We start from the raw sequence: 26973 nt of genomic DNA, 5'->3' as shown, positions 1-26973 counted from the left end.
TTCCTCAGAGTGTCTTACTGTTCCGACACTGTCGCCACATGGACCCCAACCTGAAAGGGAAGCAAAGTGCCACACACACTCGAAGACAAGTTTTATTTGGGAAGAGTTTCTAATTGTTAAAGCTGCAAGTTCCCTTCACAAGTATAGTTCTACAGACCTAGTAGTTTCAGAGATCCCAGTGCTCAAAGGTACACCTCAAAATTAAGAACAAAAACACACCCACGGCGAAAGGGAAGAGCTGTTAGACTGGTTTGGAATGTACAGCCATGGATTTCAGCTGTTCTCAGAAACAGGCCCACCACTTCCTTGGGAACCAGGCGGGATGGAGGCAATGCCCGCAGAAGGACATGTCTTGAAACATGTTAGCTACTTGGGCAAGGTTACTCATTCCTTAGAAAACACAGTAAGCAGTAGGTCTCAGCTGGTGGGGTACATGGCACAGGCCCCGTTCACAGGGCGCTTATGGGATCCCAGGGTCGGCAGCTGTTGGGAATGGCACACGAAGTAAAAGCCGTGATAGAAGGGACAGTGCTGAAGGGCAAGGAGTCTCTCTCAGACCCACCTGGCCTCTAAATTGCTACAGCAGAGGCCGTGTTCTGCAGTATCTTCAGGAAAACATTTGCCACAGTGAAAAAACAAAAACAAAACCCGCTCATATTATTCCCCAGGAAGTCCGTGTCTGCAAAGGAAAAGGGACTTGGTCAGGGTTCCCACGGGGGACTCCGCCTCCCATCCACTTCTGTTTCCACGTGATACAAGACGTCAGCCAGAGTGTGTTCCACCACGGCGCCCCAGCCCATGTCACTCATCTGCGGGAGGAACAAGGAACAGAGAGGTGAGGTGAGACGGGAGCAACTGCAGCAGGAAGGCTGAGGATGCACGCAGACATGTTCAACGTTACTCACAGGGCGGTACATGAGATCCTTCGGAGGATACTTGAAGCATGGTCCAAAGTTAATGGAGACCTGGGATAAATTCAATCCAAGCAGACATGGAGAAACAAAAGAAGCAAGCAGTGAAAACCTTAACGTGACACGGGAAATTTCTCGCTTTAAATGTAGCTGTGATATTCATGGCATAACTGAAACAAATGATATACATTAATACTGCTAAAAGTGGTCAATACCCTATAATAGCCAGCAAGAATTAGGTGAATAAAATAAACTTGTGCTGATTTCTGTTTATAACCTAAAGATTTCCTTATATTACTTCAATGGGGGCTACTGACAAGAGGAAGAGGACATGGAAACTTCCAGGCATTGCCTTTTCAAATAATTTGGTTTTTCTCAGCTGGTAGGCTCTAATGATAGTCCCTTCATGCTGGATCATATTTTTTAAAAAATCACTATAAGCAACTGTTACTAATGATGGTAGGTTATCACGACACATAACACCAAATTGATTTATGCGTGTAAATACTTTATATCCTTTACACTGAACAACAGTGACCACACAGTACATCCAAAGGAAAGGTATGGGGCTTTACAATAACTGCATGATCTTTCCCTGTCCAAGCAAATACTTCGTGGAGGACCCACATGTTTTTGGAACAAGCAGTAACAGTAGGAATATGCTCCCATCCCACTCCTCAGCCTTTCAGATTTCTTTCGAGAATCCCATCAATGGCTCTTTCACCACAACCGTCCACCTATCTCCCTCAAGTTGTGTTCACAGGATGAACAGACGATACGTACCGTGCAGCTCTTGTACAGCGAGATGGCCGGAAAGTAAACCCCCTCAAAAATATCTTTGTAAGCCACACCTTGATTGACACCATTTTTATAAAAAATTATCTGAAATAAAAACCATGGTTTTACTTCAGAATTTTAAAAAAGAACAAACTAAAAAAGAACTCCGTTGGAGAACCCTTCATTAGCAGTGTGGTGGCAGCACCTGAAGAAATCCTGAGAATAGCATGTAGCTTGTGTAATAGCAATAGCTGACATTTATATAATCCCTTAGATTTTTCAGAGCCTGTCTACATGCACTATTCCAGCTGGTCCTCAGGGTTTTTTTTTTTTTGTTTTTTTTTGGTTTTTTTTGAGGTGCAATGGTGCCTTTTTTTTTTTTTTCTTGGTCCTCAGGTTTATTTGCTTTCTGAATTCCTATGCTACTTATACCGAACAGTTCCACTTTCTGTTTTTCATTACATTATATCTATAAAAGGTAACTGGTTGTCCACTGACCCCTTGGAACTACACCCTTTTGAGCTCATTTACCTGTCCCCTTCCCTTGCCTCAGGTCCTCACTTCTGCATTTCTACTTTGAAAATCTCGCAGGACTTCTGTCAAAGTCTCTGAATCCTCACTTCTTTGCCCTTTCTCTCTCAAAACTATCCTGAATATTCTCGTAACCACTACGGATGGACTTCAGAAAAGGCTTTTTCTGAAGTAACTTTCTCTCCCTCTTCTTCCCAGCAAGAGCTATCTTCTGCCTGGCTGTATTTTCTGGCTGTATTATCTCCTTAGTTCAATTAACTGTTTCCCTTTACTACTTTTTCCCTAAAAACAATCGGAATCCTAGTTTATTTCTCCTACATTTGCTTCTATTATTGATGCAGGTGGCTTCACAGCATTTTTATGGAAAAATGTTTCCAGCTCAGAACTTTCTTCCATCCCTTCCCCTTCTATTTTGGGCCCCTGTGGTTGGTCCAGATGCACCAGCCCTTCTTTGATTGTGCTAAGACCTTGGGCAAACATGTTCCCAAAAACCCTGGAGAAGGGAGGCAGGGAAAGTTCTAGAAGGCACTGAACGAGCCATCACAGCTCCTGCTGCCCCCCGGGTCACACAGCGAGGCCCTGAATCTCCTATTCCAGTTTCCTCCTTCCGTACGTGCTACCTCCTCTGACAAAGGATAAGTATCTCTGACTTGCTTCCTCAATTGCCCTCAGACTTTCTTATTTGGCCACTGTTTTATACCCCCTTTTCTCTAAGAATCCAGGTCATCCCTCTCATAGCAGCAGCAGGTAGCCCAGAAAGAACAAAACACGCCAGGCAGGAGAGTGCGCTGGCCCTGCTGCTGCTGTGTGAGCAGAAATCCCTTCATCCCCACTGTGGGCCTCAATTCCCTCACTTTCATAATAAGGGGGTTGGACCCAATGTTCAAATTCTTCTAATTCTGACATTTTGATGACCATGACTCACCTCGCTATGGGGAGTCTGCTTTAGGCTCTTCTCTGCTTTATCCACAAAGTCTTTTTCTTCAAAATACAAATAACTCTTGAACTTTATCAAAGCCTTGAAAACCAAGAGAGAAGAAAAAAAAAAAAAGGAAAAATGAAGCATCAGCTACATCATCATGGGGGAAAAAAAAAAGCCAGATTCACAAAAATAGCACTGAGTCCTTGTGTTCTGAACAGAAATTTAAAATCTTTGCAGAGTCAGCTTTGTTAGATTTTGAACAACTGTGTGTGTCTTTAGAATTACCAGATGGCACATGCTTGTTAAATATTTTTACAAAAGGCCCTTACTAAGATTTGGGGGGGTCACTTCCTTCCCTCCTACTTCCCTACCTGTTTCTCCCACAGGTGGTCTCTGGGTCACTCCTTTCTTACTGGTTCCCAAGACTCTGTTTAACTATTCACTCCCAGGTAATCATATGACATTAATTTTCTTTTTTTAACTTTTTTTGTGGCCGCACCACGTGGCTCGTGGGATCTTAGTTCCCTGACCAGGGATTGAACCTGCACCCTCAGTAGTGAAAGCGTGGAGTCCTAGCCACTGGACCGCCAGGGATTTCTCTGACATTCATTTTCTTAAATTTGAATTTTTTCACACATACATACACTGAGCGTGGTGAAAAAAATTCAAGAGGTATACAAGAACACAAAATGAAGACTATCTCTCCCACCATGTCCCTCCACACTCAGTTTTCTGTTGCCAAAAGAAATCACTGTTCCAGTGTCCGGGTATCCTTCTAGAAAGTCTTGGCATATATTAGTATCTTTAAAATTAAAAGGCATACAAATGGTAGCATACTATCCATTCTGATTTGCATCCTGACTTTTTCATTTAACAATATACACCTGAGGTCATTTTATATCTGTATATTATGTAGCTTCTGAACAGATCCACAGTATTCCATTTTATGGACACATTAGTAATTGCTTATTCAAATTAAAAACAAATTTTTAGGGCTACCCTGGTGGCACAGCGGTTGAGAGTCCGCCTGCCGATGCAGGGGATACGGGTTCATGCCCTGGTCTGGGAAGATCCCACATGCCGCGGAGCGGCTGGGCCCGTGAGCCATGGCTGCTGAGCCTGCGCATCTGGAGCCTGTGCTCTGCAACAGGAGAGGCCACAACAGTGAGAGGCCCACATACTGCAAAAACAAACAAACAAACAAAAAAAACAAATTTTTATAATGGAAATGAAACAGTAAATAATTTTAAGGATTCCAACAGTATCCTCGCGGTAACTGTAGACCTCCGTGCACTGTAGAACCAAGCACTCATAGGACTGACGAGAGTCAGCAGTGTGATGCCACCAATACAATGTGCTCTGTTTATTATCAGAACAACCTTAGAGGAGACACCACCCGACTTAAGCACTTACTCTAAAGCTACCATAATCAGGACAGTGTGGCACTGGCAGAAATAAAGGTCAACAAATAGATCAGCGGAACAGAGAGCCCAGGAATCGATCTCCACAGTCACTGGACTGTCACAAAAGGAACCAAAGAAATGAGGAAAGGAGTTTTCAAAAAATGGGGCTAGAATAAGTGGGTATCAACCCAGGAAAAAAACCTAAACTTGGGGGCTTCCCTGGTGGTGCAATGGTTAAGAATCCGCCTCCCAATGCAGGGGACACGGGTTCGAGCCCTGGTCCGGGAAGAACCCACATGCCGCGGAGCAACTAAGCCCGTGCACCACAACTACTGAGCCTGTGCTCTAGAGCCCGTGAGCCATAACTACTGAGCCTGCGTGCCACACCTACTGAAGCCCGCACACCTACGGCCCGTGCTTTGCAACAAGAGAAGCCACCACTATAAGAAGCCCACGCACTGCAACGAAGAGTAGCTCCCGCTCGCCGCAACTAGAGAAAGCCCACGTGCAGCAACGAAGACCCAATGCAGCCAAAAATAAACAAATAAATTTATAAAAAAAAAGAAACGGGCTTCTCTGGTGGCGCAGTAGTTGAGAGTCCACCTGCCGATGCAGGGGACACGGGTTCATGCCCCGGTCCAGGAAGATCCCACATGCTGCGGAGCGGCTGGGCCCGTGAGCCATGGCCGCTGAGCCTGTGCGTCCGGAGCCTGTGCTCCGCAACAGGAGAGGTCACAGCAGTGAGAGGCCCGCGTACCGCAAAAAAAAAAAAAAAAAAAAAAAAAATTTTCAAAATGACATGTTGAGAAAGATGTAAATGGATAAGCATCATTAAGAGAACACACAGTTGAAGGCATCAGCTGCCACGGGTCTTCAAACCCAGGAATCTCTCGGGAGGGCAGACTCACCTTATCTTTATAGGTATCGGGCAGTGACTTGGCTGTCTCTGTGTCTTCAGGAAGACTGATATAAAATCCCAGGACATCTCCCTGTCCATAGCCAGAAGAGTAGTGTTTGCCAATGGACTGGTGGAATTTGGTCCCCTTTTTGCTCCGCCAAGAATAGCTAAATTTATCATAACCTAAGGGTGCTTGAAGGTTACCTGTCCCAATAAAAAGATATACAGGAAGTCAGAACTGCAAGTCAACTCTGGTTTGCTAAAGGAAAATATTCTACTCCTTTTTTATTTTTACTTTTTTGCCAGTTTTGTAAAATGGCTAACAAACTATTTCTCACAAGCAATGAGTTATAAAAATATTCCTAGGAACTGCAAACCACCTAAACCCTCAGGAATTGAATTTTATGACCACAATAAAATAAGCCTACAAGTCGTGAAGCTTTGCCAGATGGTCTATACCTCCACCTGTTGCCACGTCCGTATCATAGCCCCAGCTTACCTAATGGCTGGGACCAGCCCAGTCTGGCAGCGGTGTCTGGCGGCATCTCATCCACCGTGATTTCAAAGTACCAGGCACCTTTCCGAACCCCATGAGAAGCCCGAACCATAGAGTAGCCCTTCTCTCCGACCACAGTCAGCCGGTCATCGGAGATCTTTAACTGGGGAGCTGCAGTGATGGAGATTAAAACAAAGGCCTGAAACTTATTTGAAATACTTGGAGACAACTGTCACAAACTCTTACCCTCCAGTAAAACGAAATAAAAAATCCGAAATATCAAGTCAGGAATTTGAAATATTAGTTCAGGAGTTTAAGTCTCCAGATATAGATGAAGGAGGAGAAAGAAAGAAAAAGGAAGAAAGCTGTCAAGTAATCAGTTTTTATTAAATGTGATTATTTAAGATGGCAGGTTAAAACTAATTATACTTGTCTATTCCCTAATATATAACAAACCAATTGTAATGTGTTTGGATCCTGATGTGAATAAACCACCCTTTAGAAGACTTTTTATTTGAAACAATTTCAAACTTTCAAAAATAGTGGAGTCCTCACATGTCCTTCACTCGGCTTGCCAAGTGTTAACACCATCTGTGACCATCACACAAGGATCAAAACCAGAAAATTCACATTGACACAATACTGTTACACTAATCTATAGGTCACCTCCGAGTTAAGCCAATTATCCAAATAACATCCTTTTTTTGTTCCAGGATCTAATCCAAGATCCCTCATTTCATCTAGTTGTCGTGTCTCCTCAGGTCTTTCATGACCCTGACATTCTGAAGGGTACTGGTCACTTAGTTTGTAGAAATGTCTCTCAAACAGGTCTGTCCGATGCTTCCTCCTGTCTGGGTCCAGGTCATGCCTCTGCCAGGACACCACTGCAGTACTGCCGGGCCTCTCAGTTCGTCAGGTCAGGAAGCACATGCTGTCCAAATGGTGATGTTAAACTCTGATCACTTGGTTAAGGTGGTGCCTTCCAGGTTTCTCCACTATAAAATTACTATTTCCCCTTTGTAATTAATAAGTATTTCATGGGAAGATAAAAAGATATTTGAGACAATCAAGGAAATCTGATTTGGACTGAATTCAGATGATAGCAAGGAATTATATGTTTTGCTAAGTGTAATAAGAGCTTGTGGCTATAAAAGCAAACTCCATACTTTTTAGAGATACATATTTTTAAGAGTACACAGGGTGAGACTTACTTCTTAAAAATTAAAAAAAAAAGAGAGTGAAATAAAGGAGCGGATAAAACAAATACGGCAAAACCTTGATAACTGTTAAATCTGGGTGAAAACTATATGGAGCTTCATTGTATTCACCTCTCGACCTTTGCATATAGTTTGAATCTTACTTTACTAAGAGACCATTAAGTAACATAAGGGGACAATCTAAACCAACTGGAAGGGACACTGTGACTTGGAAGTGAAGCAAAAAATGACAAAAGGCGGGAGAGTATTTTCATGCTGTGTAGGTTGATTTTATAGATGTAGAAGCATCTCCAACCCAATTAAGACTTAACTGAGGGAAAAGCATTTGAAATAGTATTTGTGGGACTCTAGAAGTTGTCTGAATTCTGCTGGAAGAACAAAATTTAGTTTCATTAGCTTTTATAAAGGCTTACGATTTATGAAGTACTTTCATAGGTAGGTAGGTAGGTAGGTAGGTAGACAGATGGCCAGACAGACTCCCCCTCACAACTCCCACCTCCAGTGGAGAAGCAGACCACGTGGCTGTTCAAGATCACACCGCAGTTGGCAGAGCCTGATTGAAGCCCTGGCCCTGCACTCTTTCAGTGGCCCCGCAACGGCTCTTGTATTCAGGAGATACAATGATAACCTCCCTAAATTAAATGCACATTGTTTAACAGAACTTTCTTAGGTATTTGGCAAATTCTACCTTCTCAAATACAAATACTTCTTCCTTTACTCCTTCCTGATCAATTCAGTCCTAAAGCCATTAGGTGGGGCTGAGCAAGGTAAGTGTCTGTGACAGAACAGGATATTAAAGGGTCTACCTCCTCACAAAACTTTTTAATGACAAAGGGAAAAAAGAGTAACTTTACAGTGGATAAACCTGACAGATACCACCTTAGCCAAATGATCAGTGGACATCACCAGTAATGGGACACATTAAAGTCCTGCACCACCTACAGGATGTAGTATGTGAGATTATTTCTGTGATATTCCTGTTGAAGATGCAGAACTTGGATCATGAGGAACGAGATGAAACCAAACTGAGGGATATTCTGTAAAATAACTGCCTTCTAACTTTTTTTTTTTTTTTTTTTTGCTGTACACGGGCCTCTCACTGTTGTGGCCTCTCCCGTTGCAGAGCACAGTCTCCGGACGCACAGGCTCAGCAGCCATGGCTCATGGGCCCAGCCACTCCGTGGCACGTGGGATCTTCCCGGACCAGGGCACGAACCCATGTCCCCTGCATCGGCAGGCGGACTCTCAATCACTGCGCCACCAGGGAAGCCCTGCCTTCTAACTTTCAAAAGCCTCAAGGTCAAAGTCTAGGAAAGATGGAGAAGCTGTTCCAGACTGAAGACTTAAGAGTCACGACAACTAAATGCAGCAAATGATTCTCAACTGGACCCTTCTGCTATAATGGACGTTCTGGATCAACTGGGCAAACTTGGATAGAATATGAGCATCGGATGGTAGTAATCAGATGCTAATTTCCTGATTTTGATTGCTGTGTCAGTTCTGTAAGATGTGAAAGTTTAAGAAAATATCCACTAGTTCTTTCATATTCTTCCTTTCAAGAGGTGGAGCCTAATTTCCCTCCACTTGAGTGTGGGCTGCATTTAGCAACTAATTTCTTGTAACAAATATAATGAAGTTGAAGTGACTGTCCCACTTCAAGATAGGTCAAACTCTTTACAGCTCTCTTGGAGAACTTGCTCTAGGGGAAGTTAGCTTCCATGGATGAGGACAAATTAGCAGTCTATGGAGAGGCCCACACAGTGAGGACCTGAGGGTGTCCCGTCAAAGCCACGTGACTGAGCCATCTTGGAAACAGACCGTCATCCCCAGCTAAGAGCTTGACTGCAACTTCCTGAGTCTTCCTGAGCCAGACCACACAGCTAAGCTGCTCCCAGATTCCCAACCCTCAGAAACTATGGGATGATAAACACTGGTAGTTTTAGAATGCTAAGTTGTATGGTAATCCGTTACGCAGCACTAGGTAACACAAGGAGAATGTCCTTGTTTGTAAGAAATACACAATAAAGTCCTCAAAGGTGAGCCGGCATCGTGGCAACTGACTCTCAAGTAGTTCAGGGAAAAAAAAAAGTTTAGTACTGTTCTTACAACTTTTTTTAAAAATAAATCTGAGATTATTTCAAAATAAAAAGTTTAAAAGATACAATATAGATTTATTGTTAACTTTTAAAAGGCTCAGCATAAACAGCAGGCAGCCACTGCTATCCTACGTATTAAATTCTAACATGTTACTGCTAAATAAGGGCCAGTGTTCTCCCATTTTTTCCCCTCCAGAATTATAGCTATTACGTATGGTGAAACACAACAAGGCTCACTCCTTAGACCCTGAAGTCACTTATTTGGCCCTTCCCTACTATCAAAGTATGCTTGTCACTCACAGGAGTCAAACTGATCCATGTACAATGGTCATTAAACTGAGGGATGACGTCCAAGTGACTTCACTTGACTCCTTCACTTCTGAATGACTAGCATCAGTACAAGTGTGACCGCTTTTAGCATCAATTCAAGAAATAATGAATGGGCTTCCCAACGGAATAACTATATGGACATGTTTAGATTCAATTCAAAGAAACAACTGAAAGAGGCATATTTTAAACAACTGTGAAAATGTGAATATGGACTGAGTATGGAATAATTAAGAAATTATTATTCACCTCTACCCGGTAAGATAATGCCACAGTGGTTATGTTTCTTAAAATCCTTGTTGGAGATATATACTGAGATATCTATGGGTGAAATAATATGCTATCTGGATTTACATTAATACTTCAGAAAAACAGCAAAGAAATCCATGAGGTACACTTGTCTAAAAGTAGTTTATTTAAATTCACTTTCACATTCTAACGGATAATGAATGCTATTCTCTGAATAATTGAATAAATTATGCCATTAAAAGAACTATCATACATTAAAAAGAGTTTTGCATGACAAAAAAGTCATAAACAAAGTTAAAAGACAACTGACAAACTGGGAGAAAATGTTTACAACATATTCCACAGACAAAGGGCTAACTAACATCCCTAGCATATAAAGGGACAAAAGACCAAAATTCCAACAGATAAATGGGAAATAAAAAAACACAAACATAATTCACAAGGTAATGACTCTTAAACATGAAAGAAAATGTTCAAACTCAAAGAAACACAAATTAAAACACTGAGATTCCATTTCTCACCTCTCAGACTGGCCAAAATTAAAATCCAGGACAACACCTTCTGTCTGTGAGGTTAGGGGGAAACAAACATTCTCTACGTTGCTGGTGGGAATGCAAACCGGCACAGGGATTTGAAGGGGAATTTGGCAAAATATCTAACAAAACTAGGTATATGCGTACTTACCGTTTGGTCCAGCAAATTCCACTTCTAGAATTCAACCATGAACGTATACCACCAACAATACAAAAACACACACGCCCATGGTTATCCACTGACTCCTGATGAATCCAAAATCCTGGAAACAATCTAAATGCCCATATTCAGAGTGGTTGAATAAACCACGTACATCCACATAATGCCGTATCATAAAGTTAAAAAAAGAAAACACTGAGGGTGAGCTCTTTGAACTGGCGTGGAGCAACTGCATGATGCAAAATGCAAGACTATCTACAGTATGCCGCGCTTCATGTGCGGAAAACGGAGATAAAAGGAAATACACGCGTGTGTGCTCACCTGCGCGGAAGAAACAAAGGATGAACTAGAAACCGGAGGGGCTGGTCATGTGGAGGGCGGGTGGGAAAGTGGGAGAAGAAGAGGAAATGCGAGTGGGGCAGCAGGGGTGAGGAGGGGTGACACTGGGCAAACGTCTGTGAACGACAGCAGCTCTAGAACTAGTCGTGCTGCACGTGCCCTTCACTCCCCGACACAGACGCACATGCCCCCAAGATGTGGGGGAACCCCGAATGGCACACCAACACTAACAGCTGGGCCTACCGTATCACAAATGAAGAACATAAGCACACTGAAGGAGGTGGGGAAGGCAAGAACTAACCTAAGTCAGCCGTATCCTGATGGGATATGCAAGGCTAAGACAGAAAGAGCTGTACATAAATGCCGTCATCTAGTTAGGGAATGTTTCCTGCAGTGGTTTGCCATTCTCAAACCACCTTATGTGCATATTAGACGTGAACGAGTAAGAAAATGTATTGGAGGCAATTAGAGTCAGGTTTCTTATTGTTCAAGAAAGTTACAAATACGGAAAGGTGGAAGGCTGGAACAACCTTGTGGTGTGTTTGATTAAAATCCAAGGTAGCAGAGTAAACTCAGTATAGGCATGTATATATGTGTCGGTCAGGATACGGACATACATTTCCCACCTCGGTCCACTGAGGGAGCCTAGAAGCAACACCCTGTAACAGTAAGCACACAGAACACTCACATCTTCACTTCTAAACGCCATTCTCCAATCAAAGGAACCCGGGCTCCTTGGAGAAGGAGCCGATACTTGGCCTGGAGCACGGAAAATATGAGATGAACCAGAAACATCTTGTGACGCCAGCAAGTAAGGAAAAAAAAAATGATGGGGCTTATCGAAAGGACACAAGATTCCATTTGCAACAACGTAGGTGGACCTGGAGGGTATTAGGCTCAGTGAACTAAATCAGACAGAGAAAGACAAATACTCTGTTATCATTTATATGTGGAATCTAAAAAACCAAATGAATGTACATGACAAAACAGAAAGAGACTGACAGATATAGAGAACAGGCTAGTGGAGGAGGAGGAGAGGGAAGGGAAGAGGGGCGAGATAGGGTTAGGGGATCAAGAGGTACAAACCACCATGCATAAAACAAATACCCAATAAAAAAATTAAAAATAAATAAATAAATAAAGCAACTATACCCTAATTAAAAAAAAAAAAAACAATGATGCTTTAAGGATATATTGTACAGCATCAGGAAATATAGCCATCATTTTATAATAACTTTAAATGGAGTATAATCTATAAAAATATTGAATCACTATGTTGTACACCCGAAAGTAATACAATATTGTAAGTCAACTATACTTCAATTAAAAAAAAAAAAGGAAAACACAGGAACCAACCTAAAGAAGCTCCTAATGGCCAAAGCTGGAGTAATTCGAGCAACAAAATAAATATCTGTTAAATGCACACTGATAAAAATAATCAATTAAATAATAAAGAAAGGAAGGAATAAATAGCAAATGATCAGGCAAATACCACATGAACAACTGTCGCCGACAAGATCCACTGATGGATGCTAAAATTAGTGGGCAAAACTTTACAGAGAAACGGGATACTTGCCTAGCCTCGCAGTATCTTTCCCTAAGATATTTATGAACTACAAAGGGAAAGACAATAGAGAGAGACAGCAGAAACCACCTTAACACAACCAATAATAAGACACATCGGGCTTCCCCAGTGGCGCAGTGGTTGAGAGTCCGCCTGCCAATGCAGGGGACACGGGTTCATGCCCCGGTCTGGGAAGATCCCACATGCCGTGGAGCAGCTAGGCCCGTGAGTCATGGCCGGTGAGCCTGCGCGTCCGGAGCCTGTGCTCCGCAACGGGAGAGGCCACAACAGTGAGAGGCCCACGTACCGCAAAAAAAAAAAAGACACATCGACATCACCAGCTCATGAGGTGATACAGTGGGAAGGATTCATGTCTGCGGTGTTCTTCCAAAAGTGCCACACCTCAGTCTAATCATGAAAAAAAGTCAGACAGACCCTCACTGAGGAACAGTCAACAGAGTAACTGATTAACACTGCAACAGGCTAAGGAGAAATAACTAAATGCAATGTGAGATCCTAGAAAAGAGGCACTAGAGGAAAAATTGGTGAAATTTAAATAAAGTCTTTAGTTTCAGTCATAGCATTTACTGACGTTATTTAATCTCCTGGGTTTGATAACTGTACTATGGTTATGTAAGATCTTATTATTAGGAGAAGCTTGATGAGGGATATATGGAAATTCTATTATTTTTGCAACTGTACTGTAAGTTTAAAATTAGTTCAAAATAGAAAGTTAAAAAAAAAAAACCCATACCATATATAATTGGCTAGAGCTTATAAGAAGAGAAAAGGAAGAAATTATTTCTTGCACATCCCGGCTAGGTCTAGTCAGAGATGGGAGTGAGGGAGCGGTAGCAGAATGACGTGTCCGTCGAATTCTAGACGGGACGCAGCTGACGACAGAAATTCAAAGTAACACTGGGTCCAACGCGAACATTAACAGCTTACCTACCTCGATCATGTAGGGCTAACAAGACCCGTTCATACAAGCAGGCTCTGTAGAGGTCTCCAGGAATCGGTTTTCCTGCCCAGCAGTCGAGTTCAAGCTTCTCGGGGTCAGGGGCGTGGGGATCGGGCTCAGCTAGAATATACCGATAGCCATCTTTGTTAAATGGGTGTTCCAAGGGGTAGCCATGAGGGGGAAGGCGCTGAGCAGAAAACAAAGGGTCACTGCAGAAAGGAAAAAATAAAATCAAGAAACTAAAACCCCCTCTAGCTCCAGTGCCTTCAATTCTGTAAGAAAGGCCTCTGATTTATTAGAGTTCAGCTGGAACACATGCAACTTCAAATGCTTTTCATTATTCACATAGATGATCCTGCCCTCTGCAGGCAAAACGGGGAAATGAAAGTTACTGTAATCTGTATGGATACCTATGAAACCGAGCCAGTACACCACAGGGGAGAAAGGGTGCGGAGGAACAAAGGCAGGTGCCTTTAGCGTATTTATTACCATAAACTAATGAACAGAAACTCAAGAGAGACGAGCACGTACTACCTATCTCCAGGCTGAATAAGAAATGACCTGGATGTCGCCACCTCGGCACTGAACAAAGTGAAGGGAACAGCCTTGAGAGGGGAGAGGCAGAAAGCTTACGTAAAAGGGCTAACATTCAGTATCGGTTTCACTCTCTCTGGTCCATCTACTCTTCCTCAAGATGCCTTAATGGAACTTTACTCCCAGGTAAACCACCACAGGCGTGCTGCCCCAGGGCTGTTGCCCCAGGGCTGTTTCACTTAGTAACAAGTTGCTAAAACAGGTCACCTAGTCTGGGGCTCATTCCAAGTGCTAAGGATTTGAGGAAAAGGGACAGGCTTGCGTGCTCAGACACCTGAGCCCTTCCCCGCTGACGGGCTCTGCCGTCCGGCCGCAGAGGGCGCTCTAACAGTGGTCAGTGGGGTGGGTGTTCTGCCCACCTCCGGGCCTTCTTGGTGGTCCCGGTGGCCCCGCCATCCTGCTGTTTGCGCTTAGCTCCTCTTCCTTTTCCACTGCTTCCCGCTGCAATTCCCCCTTTAAAGAAAAGGCAGATCACGAATGAGCTGTGACAGATGCCCCGTGGGGATGCTAACACTCCCAGCGTGCATTTGTGTAACACCACAGGAGGATTTCCTGCCTGAAAGCAGACTGCGCTCCACCCTGGCTCAGAACGATTCTGCTGAGAGGCTCCCACCCCAGGACTCTGGGTTCTGGCAGTAAGTCCAGTGAACCCAGCACTAACGATACCTGTGTGCCAGTTTCGACTTTCGCTTCTTAAATGAACTGCAACTACCAGTACACTTTCCGAGGATGTGATACAAATGCATTTTCACTCGTTCGGATTCCAAACACCCAGAGCCAGAAACAAGTGCGTGGGTAAAACCCTCTTCCACCCAAATGAATACAAACACCCATAAGGAGAGAATATCCGCACTACAAGGCGCGGTGCGCGCGTGCTTGAACTCCACATGGCGCACACTCCATAAGCGTAAGGGAGGCACAGCATCTGCTAAAGCACTGGACTTGAATTTCCAACAAGACAAAAGTACACCAAACATGGAAAACAAAAACAGAGGTACTAAAAAGGTGTTTCTGTCCAGTGCTGCTAGGCACCCAGTACGGTTGTCTGTGACACGAGCAGGAAAGGCGGCTTTAAATTTAGCAGGCGATCTTTACAATGATTACAATTGTGCCAATGCCCCAAATTTAGGTTAGACTAACCTGGCTTGTGGAATTAAGAGAAAATACCCATAGAGAATTTATAAATTTTATTTTTTTAAAAATGAGCTACATACAAGGGCCACAAGGAATACTACCTTGTATATTTCTAAAATAGGTGCTCTGAAATATTTGTCCAGTTCTGTCATTCCTCTCAGTTTGTTTTTCGAACTTCCAGAAAATATCCCTGGACTGTAGGAAAACACCTTTATGTAAACAACTGCATGAAGTAATGTATCAATTTGGGGCAAGCTTGGAAATTATCAGCAGTTCTGCTGCAATAAAAAGAGGATCAAGGGCTTCCCTGGTGGCGCAGTGGTTGAGAGTCCGCCTGCCGATGCAGGGGACACGGGTTCGTGCCCCGGTCTGGGAAGATCCCACGTGCCGCGGAGCGGCTGGGGCCGTGAGCCATGGCCGCTGAGCCTGCGCGTCCGGAGCCTGTGCTCCGCAACGGAAGAGGCCACAACAGTGAGAGGCCTGCGTACCGCAAAAAAAAAAAAAAAAAAAAAAAAAAAAAGAGGATCAAGACACTGAAGGCAGGTCATATTCTGCATAGACAGGACCAGATTCATGCTGAACTTCCTTTTACGAACATACCAGGTTGTCATTCCTGGTCCTCATAAAAGGCTTAATGTTAAACGGCTGCAACATTAACATCTCTAGTTCGAGTTACCTTAATCAAAAAACTATTAAGTTTTTATCGGCATCTGCATTTCAATTATTTTGAGAGAAGTTTTAGATCCATCTTGAACAAAACAAGCAACACAGAGGGGACTGCTGGCCATGTTAGGCAGAATATGACAACGTACAAGCTTCCAGTTACCAACATTAAACCGGAACTACTGTTTCATATCGAGTGCTACGGCCACCATCTCCACAATGCTTTAAAAATGTAACTTAGGTTTAGCTTCTACCACAACTCAGCGAAAAGCATTTTCCAAAACACAAAATACTTAAGTCTGAGAGGCTGAAAGAAGACAGAGGAGGAATTCACCTCCAAAAGAGGCTCCACCTGTAAGAACAGAAGTGGCACCATGTATTTGTCAAATGTTAACAATTAAAAGGAGATTAAAATTACAATTATGTAATTTAACAATTACATAATTTTAACAAATAACGTAAAAAGATGAACAATACACTTAGCTATTTCCCACCCATCTTAGCATATTAGTAACAGTGGAAGTGATCACATATTTAAGATGCTACCACTGCAAAAGACAAGGTGATGACACCATGTGTCAGATGAATAGCTAGCTACCGCCCCATTATACCCACTCTCATTAGATTACCATTAGCAGCAAAGGGCTTTCCTGCTCTGAGATGGGTTAGAGAGCAAAATATGCTACAGTGGGTGATCGACACAGAAATGCTGTCATGTGAATAAGCTGAGGATTAAGGGCAAGAAAAATGAGAAGATGGGCAGGAAGTGTATCATATAACAGCTGAATTAAGGAAAAAGCGTGCAGAGCAAGTGAATCTAAATTAAGTGTTAGTTATGAAGATACAGATGGGGAGTCTAATATAAACACAGCGAATCTGACCTTAAAACTGTACCTTGTTTTATGCTAAATCCGTTTCACTTAAGACCAAACCGTAGTGTAAAGTGACAAAAAGTTCTCCCCTACTACCAACTGTCAGACTCTTGGCTAGCTCCTAAAAATTGAGATTTGGACTTTAAAGCATCTTAGTAAATATCCAGTGAAGAGTCAACCCAAAGACTGCCCAATTCTAGGCACATCTGAATTCAACAGCTTACAAGGATTTCATCGATGAGACACTCAAACACTTACCATTTAGATTCCCACTGGTGGACACGGCACTGCTTTGTTTTTGGTTGTCATAAGCAGGACCAATGTTACTAAGATCCTAGAGGGAAAAATATTCAATTATAAAGGGAGGCTATCTAATCAAACCAACCTGGCAATGCTCAAAAGAACAGGAGAAATTCTAATTGAATGACAACCTAGGTCTGAAACCTGCAGAGGTCCCAAACTTAGATGCTTCAGGGATCAGCCAGTAACACATGTGAGGCAGCCAAGTGTAAGGATCCAAGTGGTTTAAGAATGAGGATGAGTGGCAACCAACCCGTGCTGGGGGGGCACGGCTGGGTCAAGGGTGCACCTCCCTGTGGGAACCAGACCCAGTGTAGTCAGAGCTTCGAATTTTTTTCTCTTAGAGCTTCGCATTTTACAAGAAAAGGCAGAAATCTGAATTTCTATATGAAATCTTAAATTTTCAATGTGGGCAGATCCAACATTTTAAGGTACAGCTGAAAGATCTGACCTCCCGAGATGCTGAATGTGACCCCTGCCATTTAAACAAAGAGGGGAAGTTTTCTTTTTCCTCATATTATGCTAGATACACAACACAAATTCTTCTTCACAGCCAATTTTTCTTCACACTAACAAATGTTTTTGAGCAAAATCTGAGATGGAAAGAAAAGGAGAAATAACTTGGAATGGCATATTTGTGTTACAAGTGAGGAAATGGAAGTTAAAAAAGATAAAAATGACACGCATCAAGTCATAACATTTTAGGGAAGAGCCAGAACTAAAACACCAGTCTCCTGGTTTAAGGTGAGTGTTCTTTCTTTCCATGTGTAGTAAGAACCATTTATTTGGAACCCACCATGCTATGGGCATTTGTAAGTGGCAAATATACAAATGTAAACAAACCCTGATTCTCTCTGTCCCCATGGCTTAAAAATCAAAAGGGGATTATGAAGCATATTAATGTACCTGATCCAGAAGGCCAAATTTGGGGTAATCTTCTTCTGGGTCCTTACTCCCAGGATCGGGGTGTTCCTTTACTAAGAATACATCTCTTTCTTTACTCTAAAAGGAAACAGTATTTTAGTATTACTGGAAATTTTATACTTAAAATGAATGGATGATGAACCGCTAACTCCAATCCCTAGGTGTAATCTCCAAATCCCAAAGCCCGCCCCCCACCAGAAAAAAACCCAACACACCACAGTATTGTTTTTCCCTGATTAGAAAATTAATGCATGACCATCAAAAAATTCAAACAATAGAGAAACTTAAAAAAATGAGAGCCACTGTCCTTCATAACCCTCACCCATCCCTGCATCTCACAGAGATACATACTGTTAACAGCTTGCGCTGACTTCTCCCCAGGTGCTGTCTCTAATTCTAAGGACAATAATGTTCAGAGTTTTTTTTTTTTAATCAAAGAAAACAATCGTCTCCAATTTCAATATAAAAAATTATACTTGCCAAAGTGCACTGGACAAAGGTTTCAGCGTCGTACATAAAACTACCATGTCTTCATTTAAGACACAATGTGCAATTTACTGATTTTGTGTGAAAACTATTAAAATTCACAATTGCGCTCCAAGATTTAATACTAAGTTGTTCTCATTTTCTCCGTCATCACATTATTTCAATGAGACCAAAACATATATATATATATATATATATATATATATATATACACACACACACATATATACATATAAATTCTTACAAGGAACACTGGTTTTCTAAATGTTGAGTCTAGTCAATTTTAGCCTACTTACCATCGTCTTAACAATGTTATTTGGCCAGGTCATTTTCCCAGGTCTCTGTCTGGTCGTCATGCACTCCCAATATTTATCAATAAATGGTATGATATCCTAATTTTCAAAACAAAATATACTAAAGCTTTTATAGTTGCTTTCAAAATTATACTCACAAAAAGAAAAAACGCAGCATTTTCAAAGACCTTGTCAGAATCAAAAGACAAATTCATGTTTTGCCTTTTAATAACTGAACAAATACATAATTGCATGCGAACAACATATAGGTTGTGGGGAATTTCAAACAAGTATACATATACAAGGACTTCCCTGGTGGTCCAGTGGTTAAGACTCCGCGCTTCCACTGCAGGGGGCACGGCTTCGATCCCTGGTCGGGGAACTAAGAGCCGGCATGCAGCAAGGCGCAGCCAAAAAAAAAAAAAAAAAAAAAAAGATTCTGATTCAAACAAGTATATACAACTCTTAGTCACATAGGGCTTATAATCCAGTTAAAGGGAAAAGATCCGCCCTAACTCTGTAAGATGACTCCCAAGTACTCTCTCTCCTGAGCTCCTGTTCCTCCCCACCAGACGCATCTCCACCTGGAAACCCCGCAGGCACCTCAGACTTCTCGTGACCGAGACTGAACTCTGTACCTCACCTCATAAATCTGCTCTTAACACTCAGAATCGCCCGTCACCCAGAGTCACAGGCTTGACACACGGAGTCACTCTTGTTCTTCTCGTACAACCTGCGCATCTAAACGGTCACCAAGTGAAATTTTTATATATATATATATATATATATATATATATATTTATTTACTTACTTACTTATTTATTTACTTGTTTGTTTGTTTATTTGGCTGTGTCGGGTCTTAGTTGTGGCGTGAGGGCTTCTCTCTAGTTTTGGCGTGGGCTCTAGAGTGTGAGGGCTCAGTAGTCTAGCGGCATGTGGGATCTTAGTTGCCCGACCAGGGATCAAACCCGTGTTCCCTGAACTGGAACAGCAGATTCTTAACCACTGGACCACCAGGGAAGTCCCACTAAATGAATTTTTAAATTTCAGAAACTTTTCACCAATCAGGGCTCCTTTCCACCCCCACTGCTTTGACTGTGGTCCTCGCCAGTCCCTGCTTCCATGACTACAACAATCTCTGAGCTTGATCCTCTGGCACCAACTTCCCCCCATCCTAGGCCACCTCCCCCAGCCCACCAGAGTTTGTCCGCCGCTAACACCTTCCACCAGAATCAGTTCCGTGAACACCAAATCTTTACTAAAAGGAACCAGGCTGAATCAGGCAAAGCACAAGGGAAGACTGGGATGTTTTGTTGTTCCAGAAAGTAAGGAAGAGTTCAAAGACTGAAGAGGGACATATCAAAAAGTGTCAGGAGTCAGCCGGGATGGGTCTACACTGGTCAAATCTGAGCATCAGAAATCCAGAAATCCCATAATGGACTATAAAGATCAGTGATTCTTAAAATTAAAAACAACAACAACGGTGGGGGGGAGGACTCTTCTTTACAGAAGAACCAGTAAATGTATTCTGTTTACAATGACCATTCTATTAACTGCTTCAGGCTAGGACAGTCAATGGCTGCTACAACCACTGCTTGAAAGCGTTCACACAAACGATGTATTACCCCATAAATTACTTAATAATTACAAAGAAAAAGGGGTCTCTTTACAATGGAAACATCAAGTAGTTAAATTCAGGATGACTAATAAATAACCTCTTTACCCAAGTAGTCAAATTTAGGATCACTAATAATAAAACAAAGCAATATCTTATGTCTCCTGATGTGATACACAGAAAAACACACACTATCTACATAATATTCTTGCCAAAAATGTTTAACCCAAACCTAATCATAAGGAAATAATCAGATAAGTGCAAATTGAGGAGCATCATGGCAAATAACGGTCTAGGCTCTTCAAAATTTCAAATGTTATAGCAGACTAAAAAAACAAAGTAAAATAAAGGAACTATTCTAGAGATAAAAGAGACATTACAACTAAATTTAATGTGTGATCCTTGATCAGGTCCTGGATAGAAGAAAAGGCTATGATGGATATTATTTAGACAATAAAAATACTGAGAAAATATACACTCAATACACAAAAATATAAACTGTATATTTAAGATAGTTGTATTGCATCACCATTAAGTTTTTTCAGTATGATCACTGTACTGTGGTTATGAGAGAGTATTGGGTAAAGTGTAATATCTACAATTTAGTCTCACATAAGCTTAGGGGGACTATATAGATATGGGGAGATAAAGCAAACACAGCAAAATGGTAAAAGCTGGCAAATCTAGATAAAGAATAAACAGATGTTCATTGTACTATTTGAATTTTTCTATATATTTGAAAAATTCAGAATAACAATTTAGAGGAAAAAAAAACTAAGAGGCAAACCTAATCACAGCACACCTCTATTTAAATGCGTTCTTTTTAATGTAGGAAAAGAGGTGGGGGGGTGAGGCGTGGGGAGGGGGACCCTCTGCTGACTCCTCCGGCTTACAGGATTAAGTCCTAACCTCTCTGTTTAGTAGAAAAGGCCCTGGTCAGTCTGATCCTGAATATATTCGTCTCACTAAATACCTTACACCAACCAGTGTTTTTCTTTTCTCTTTCTTTTTTTTTTTTTTTGGCCTGGCCGCACAGCTTGCAGGATCTTAATTCCTCAACCAGGGATCGAACCTGTGCTCCCTGCAGTGGAAGCATGGCCCCTGCAATGGAAGCTCCAAATCCTAACCACTGGACAGCCAGGGAATTCCCCAACCAGTGTCTTACAAACTGTAGGCTGCAGTCAATTAGTAGGGTATAAAATCTATTTTGCAGGTCAATACTAGCATTGACTAGAATAGAAAATATCAGCATGCAGAGGGAAAAGATCAGAGGGTGCCTCAGTTTTAAATGAGAGTGGGTACATATGCATGTATACCAGGTCACAGTGTAAACTCCAAAGTTGTAAAATTTACTTAACCCATATTTTGTTACCATGAGTCCCAGTAGGAAAGACTCACAGATGGGCTGATCATCTAATTCTGAGTCCTGACTTTAGTCCTGCGGTTTTCCAGTTTAACAATAAAGGATGAATCTTTTTAATAAACTGGCCTTTTCCCCTGACAAAATCTGTGATTGGCATCCATAAAAACAGCTCAAACTAAGCTGAGAAGGTTCACCTCAAGGTCTCATTATTAACTGTGGGACAGACAGTTGTTTGTTTCTATAAAGCCAATCAAAACTATTTAAGGATTTATCTTTCTTTTTTTTTAAAATACACTCTTTTTAATGTAAGGATTCATCCTTCTAACAGCTAAGCCAATGACACAATGAGCACACACTAGGAAGTTAGTAAATCACATGAAATGAGAACAAAGTAACCCCTTAATTCGTCATATATTCATAAAAATTGGGGGGAAAGAACTTACTGTTAGACTGTACAGTTGACCCTTAAACAACTCTGGGATTAGGGGCACCGACTGTCTACACAGTCAAAAATCCTCATGTAGGTTTACAGTCAGCCCTCTGTATTTGTGGTTCTACATCCAAGGATTCAACCAACCTTGAAATGTGTAGTACTGTAGGATGTACTTAGTGAAAAAAATCTGCACATAAATGGACCAGTGAAGTTCAAACCCATGCTGTTCAAGGGTCCACTGTATTTAGAAGTTCCTCCTGATTCTTTGGCATAATTGCAATTACAATAATTCTATCTCTACCTTATCTTTGGAGAACATGGTTTTCGGATGTTCATCCTGTGTTCGGGACTGCCAGGTTAGGTTGGCCAAAGCACTAAGGCACATTTCTTTCAAGTCTATAAAAACAAAAAGGAAGAAAAAGGTTGCCGGTAGTAATATATCCCTGTTACCAAAAGAATATTCAACTAGGTGGTCCACAGATTAACAACTACAGCAGCAAAGAATAGAGTCATCATTTGATCTGAAACGGACAATAGCAATTATTCAGAGCTAAGCCCCAAGGTAACTTCTACCAACTACCAAGCAAAGGTTTCCTGATTCCGCTGAGCCCAAATCCCTTTTATTTGCCAGCTAACCAGAGGACAGTCACTTTGCAGTACTCCGGAGTTTGTCCTTACTTGCTTGCTTCCGGAGGAAGTAGGTATTCCCACTATGATGGCATACATTGCAGTGGAAACTGTAGTTGGTCATGAAAGGTAGACAGGATCTGGAGAACAGCCAAATTGTGCAAATTAGTGAAGTTCTGAACACACGCTTATGAGAAGTAAATCAACGGGGATCCTTTCCCTCAGTGAAAGTTACATAATAACACTGATGTATTAATATACTCTTAAAACTTAAAAAGGTCATCAAGGGAATTCCCTGGCGGTCCAGTGGTTAGGGTTCCATGTTTCCATTGCAGGGGGCACAGGTTCAGTCCCTGGTCGGGGAACTAAAATCCCACATGCTGCGCAGCAGGGTCAAAAAAAAAAAAAAAAAAGTCACCAAAACAGGGCTCATATTTTTACAAATACCTGGATTTTTCTATCACAAAAATTTAGTAAGACATTATCCACTGTAGTTGATAATTTGGCATCTGCAAGGTTCTGACCTGAGCCCTATCCAAGCTAGTTTATTATAGTTTGTAAGCACCTAAAAGAGTATACCAGGTGACTTGTGGAAGAAGACAAAGTAGTCTCTCTAAATATCTTTACATTTAAATATCTGTATTTATATTATATTTAAGTATCTTTGTAAAGTGCCAATACCATTGTTGGAAAGGGCAGACAGGTATAAAAAGATTAATTTTTAAATGTAAATAATTATTCAAGAACAACACAGAAGTCACAAAACATTACTTGCCTCATTACCAAATGAATCCTACAGATTATAGTCTTATTTAAGAGTTTAAAGGACCCAAGAAGTAACTTCAGATTTAAGAGTTAGGGAAGATTTTTTGAGGACACAAGTTAGGATTTGGAAAGATGAGTTGGTCTTCTTTTCTACAGGCAAACTATTTTGTGTAGAGATGAGAAAGTGCAAACTAGGAGGCAAAGGGGCAAACCGGTGTACACAAGTTTGGCCAGGGGAGGGGAGTTGTCGGGGGTACGGTGAAAGATAAGGCTTGAAAGGTAAGAAGTACAAGAGGCCTTACATGCCCGGGGAAGTGCATCTTCTCTGTGGGTAACAGGAACATCTTGAAGGGGAGGCCACCTTGTGAAAGCAGTAAGTTTGGTGGTAGGATGGGTCTGAAGGGGGGAAGAGATTAGAAACGGGAATATGGAAGAAGCTTCTGTAGCAGTTCCAGCAGATGGTTTAAAAAAAAAAAAAAAAGTCCTCACCTCGAGTGAAACAATAAAAATGGGAAGGACAAGCAAGTGTACAAGAAGAAAAAAATTGCTCAAGCTTGGTAGCTGATTTGATGGGGGCGGGCATGAAATAAAAGGAGTCCTAACCACTAAGTCTGCTTGTATCATAGAGGAAATCTTCTAAGAGGTGAGCTGGGGGCAAGAGAAGGCCTGTTTGAAGGCAGAGAGGAAGAAACTGGTGGAGGGAGAGACTGAGGGCTAACAGGAACCATGCATTAGAGAAGTGTGGTGGCTGTACTGGGTGACTGGAAAAGTACAGGGAGAGCTTGGTCCTGAAAAGGAGAACGTAAAAGAAAAACAAAAGACTGGTTTAAGTTGGAAGAGAAGAAATCAAAATAAAGGCAGGTTTTTCTTGGACTTTGCTGAAACTGGTTTAAGGTATCCTTAAAGAGATGCTCCCAAGTGTGTGTCTACTGCCACCACTCAAGGGATTAAGAAATATCCTTATGACTGTTAAGATCGAGTTCCCTTACCCTTACCTCTCTCTAGAGCCCCTTCCACTAAACAGTCCATTGTGATAAGCTCCCTTACAGAAGAGACAGGCAGGTATACAGTTACCTAATTCAAACACAATCAGGTGTTTAGAGCAGCCTTTTTCATAGCCGCTAGCTCACTCACTTCCTCCAGCTCAGCCATAAACGATAATCTGTCCCACCTGCTGGGTTTTCTCAAATTCAGGTACAAACTGGTCTCTACCAAACCTCTGAACTGTGGTTTGATTCACTGCTGGATTGTTCCACATGATCACTCTGATAAATTTCCTTTCCTAGGCCCTGTTTATCCAAACAAATTCTCCTTGGCCAAAGTGGCCCCATTTTAGGTCTTTTCTAACTGACCAGCTTATATATTTTCCCTATAGGTCTTTCTACCAAGATCACTTCTTCCTGATCCTTCAGTCATTTCCTTTCTTTTTTAAACATTCTATCCTTGCTCACGAGTCACATATTAATCAGAACGTTAGTATTTCTTTAACTTTTTTACTAGAAAGCAGTCATCAAATTATAAAGGAAGGTTATTTCTTCACAAACCCATCCAAGGGGGGTTAACTTCAGAATTAACAACGCAGCCCTATTCTGAGACAGTCTTACCTAAATTTATTTGTATAATACGGACCATAAAGAACATCCCAGAGACGGAGCAGTATAGTTATTTCCATAGACAGTGAGTCAGTAATGCTGCCTTGCTAGCTGTTGACCGAATCCCAAGAATAAGTAAAGGAGCATTTCATTCTCAATCGTTCATAAAATGATTTTAATTCACTAGAAGACGTGTAAAGACTGGAAATTGGTTTTGCTGAGGAGAGAATTCAGGACACCTGAAGGGAGTGAATTAGAAACCAAAAGGAAAAAAAGGATGGTTCAGGCATGAAGAGGACTGGCCATCTCAAATTTTTGACATCAGGCTTTTTCCACCATACACACCAACCCTTTCCCCCAAATCCACAATACCCAATAGAAGGTTTAAATGACATTGTCTCAAATTTGTTTATTTAATGCTTTGTAATTACATGGTTTGTCTCCCATCCAGGTCCTAAGTGCAAAAACAGGGATAATAACTATCATTATACCTGTTAAGGGCTTGCCCTTAGTGGACAGAAGACACGCTCAGGCAATTAAAACAATTCCTGATTCAAATCCTACTACTCACTGAACAGGGATCAGGAGACACAGGAAATACTACGCATTTACGTTTGCCTACACACTGACTATTCAACTGTTGGACGTGTTGAGATCTAAAATTTACAAAGTGATTCTTACAAAGTCTACGAAAAATACTCACGAGGTATCTATGCCAAAGGTGTCTGCTGTGAACCATTTGGTACATATTCCACACTGCAGCTCCACCTCTCCCAACTGGCGACCATTCTCTTCATCCACGGAGCCCGCCTGAGTATCCATCACCTCTGAAGTATCCCCAGCACCTTCCTGTGTCCACAGAGCCATGAGAGTATCAAGTTAGTTGACCTGACTGTATTTTTTATTCGCTTAAAAACTTTAAAAACCAACCCTATTTTGCTCTGCAAACATCCAAAAGGAATACTTACTAGTGTATCCTTTCCATTAGAGGATTCTGTCTCCAAGCCACCACTTACATCAACTGAGTTTGCATCCCTGTAAAATAAAGAAAGCACTCAGAAAGAAGAATTTTTAAGAGAAACACACCTGAAAACGCCTATTCCCAAAGATGATGATCAAAGTACAGCTCAACTTCACACTCCTACTTTTTTCAGCAAAGACTGTTCTCAGACTGGATGCCCAGCATTAGGAAGAATGCGACCAAGATAAACGCAAGCCCATGGGGCATCAAGGAAACCTAATCGGCCCTTACAGACAAGTCTACAGAGGATGGAACTGGTCCTGGGGAAGGTTCGAAGAGATGCAGCTTTTCCGCTCTGTTTTCAGAGGGACCATTACTTCCGCCAGTCTGGCAGCGCAAAGTGGTTTCCTCTCTGGGATTTCTGAAAGGTTCCTGCTAGAAAGTGACCTATCAGCACCCTGCTGGGGTAAAAGGGCCGGGAGGTAGGAGGAGAAACTTGGGGGACAGGGCAAGCGGCGGGCGGGACTAAGGTCCAGGAGGGAGCAGGGAGAGCCATTGGCCGCAGGACCTGGGTTCGGAAGGGGCGGGCAGGAGGGCTCCCGGGAGCCGCGGGATTCCGAGAGGGGCGGGCCTGCCTGCCTGCCTCCCTCCCTCCTCCCTCCCCTCCCCCTCCCTCCCCTGTCCCCCTCCCTCCCTCCCTCCGTCCTCCTCGGGCTGCAGGACGTCTCACCCGCTTTCGGCCTCTCCAGAGCAAGGCTCCGCGGCTGGAGCAGCAGACGTCCCCTCCCCGGCCGGAACGGCTGCTACCGCTACTACCGGTTTCGTTTCCCCTTCTTCTGCCGGTGTTGCATTTGCAGCCCCTGCCGGCCCAGGACCTGCATTCACTCCCGGGCCGGGTACGGTTCCCGCCGCCGCCATCACTGCCGCCTTCCAGACTTCTCGCGAGAATACTGTCTGCGTCTCGCGC

General features: G+C 42.4%; 1 protein-coding gene across 3 annotated transcripts; it reads right to left on the bottom strand.

The window, feature by feature from the left end:
- Positions 1-78: 78 nt before the first annotated feature.
- Positions 79-26973, bottom strand: ASH2L (ASH2 like, histone lysine methyltransferase complex subunit). Of its 3 annotated transcripts, none has more exons than XM_060085759.1 (16): positions 26737-26972; positions 26014-26080; positions 25749-25894; positions 22740-22828; positions 22363-22457; positions 18654-18749; positions 17854-17949; positions 16906-16981; positions 14338-14431; positions 13376-13593; positions 5942-6109; positions 5453-5646; positions 3145-3237; positions 1695-1793; positions 906-965; positions 79-809 (listed from the first exon to the last, which is right to left on the bottom strand). In XM_060085759.1, the coding sequence occupies exons 1-16, from the start codon at positions 26922-26924 to the stop codon at positions 702-704; spliced, it is 1887 nt and encodes a 628-aa protein (XP_059941742.1). In that variant the 5' UTR covers positions 26925-26972; the 3' UTR covers positions 79-701. The 3 variants fall into 3 exon arrangements, with proteins under 3 accessions (XP_059941742.1, XP_059941744.1, XP_059941743.1); XM_060085761.1 differs by lacking the exon at positions 26737-26972 and adding an exon at positions 26298-26429; XM_060085760.1 differs by lacking the exon at positions 1695-1793 and having other exon boundaries at positions 26737-26973.

This window comes from Mesoplodon densirostris, chromosome 20 (assembly GCF_025265405.1).
Source record: "Mesoplodon densirostris isolate mMesDen1 chromosome 20, mMesDen1 primary haplotype, whole genome shotgun sequence".
NCBI classification, from domain to species: domain Eukaryota; kingdom Metazoa; phylum Chordata; class Mammalia; order Artiodactyla; family Ziphiidae; genus Mesoplodon; species Mesoplodon densirostris.
Note: the sequence above shows the minus strand (reverse complement) of the source record. Positions and strands in the feature narration are given on the sequence as shown.

Excerpts from the sequence above, each read along its gene's own strand:
- ASH2L (XM_060085759.1), bottom strand. The coding sequence starts at position 26,924 with ATGGCGGCGGCGGGAACCGTACCCGGCCCGGGAGTGAATGCAGGTCCT. Across the intron at positions 18,750-22,362 it reads CCATGTTCTCCAAAGATAAG|GATATCATACCATTTATTGA; the intron begins GTAGAGATAGAA and ends TTTGAAAATTAG. Across the intron at positions 966-1,694 it reads CGCTGTACAAGAGCTGCACG|GTCTCCATTAACTTTGGACC; the intron begins GTACGTATCGTC and ends AATTTATCCCAG.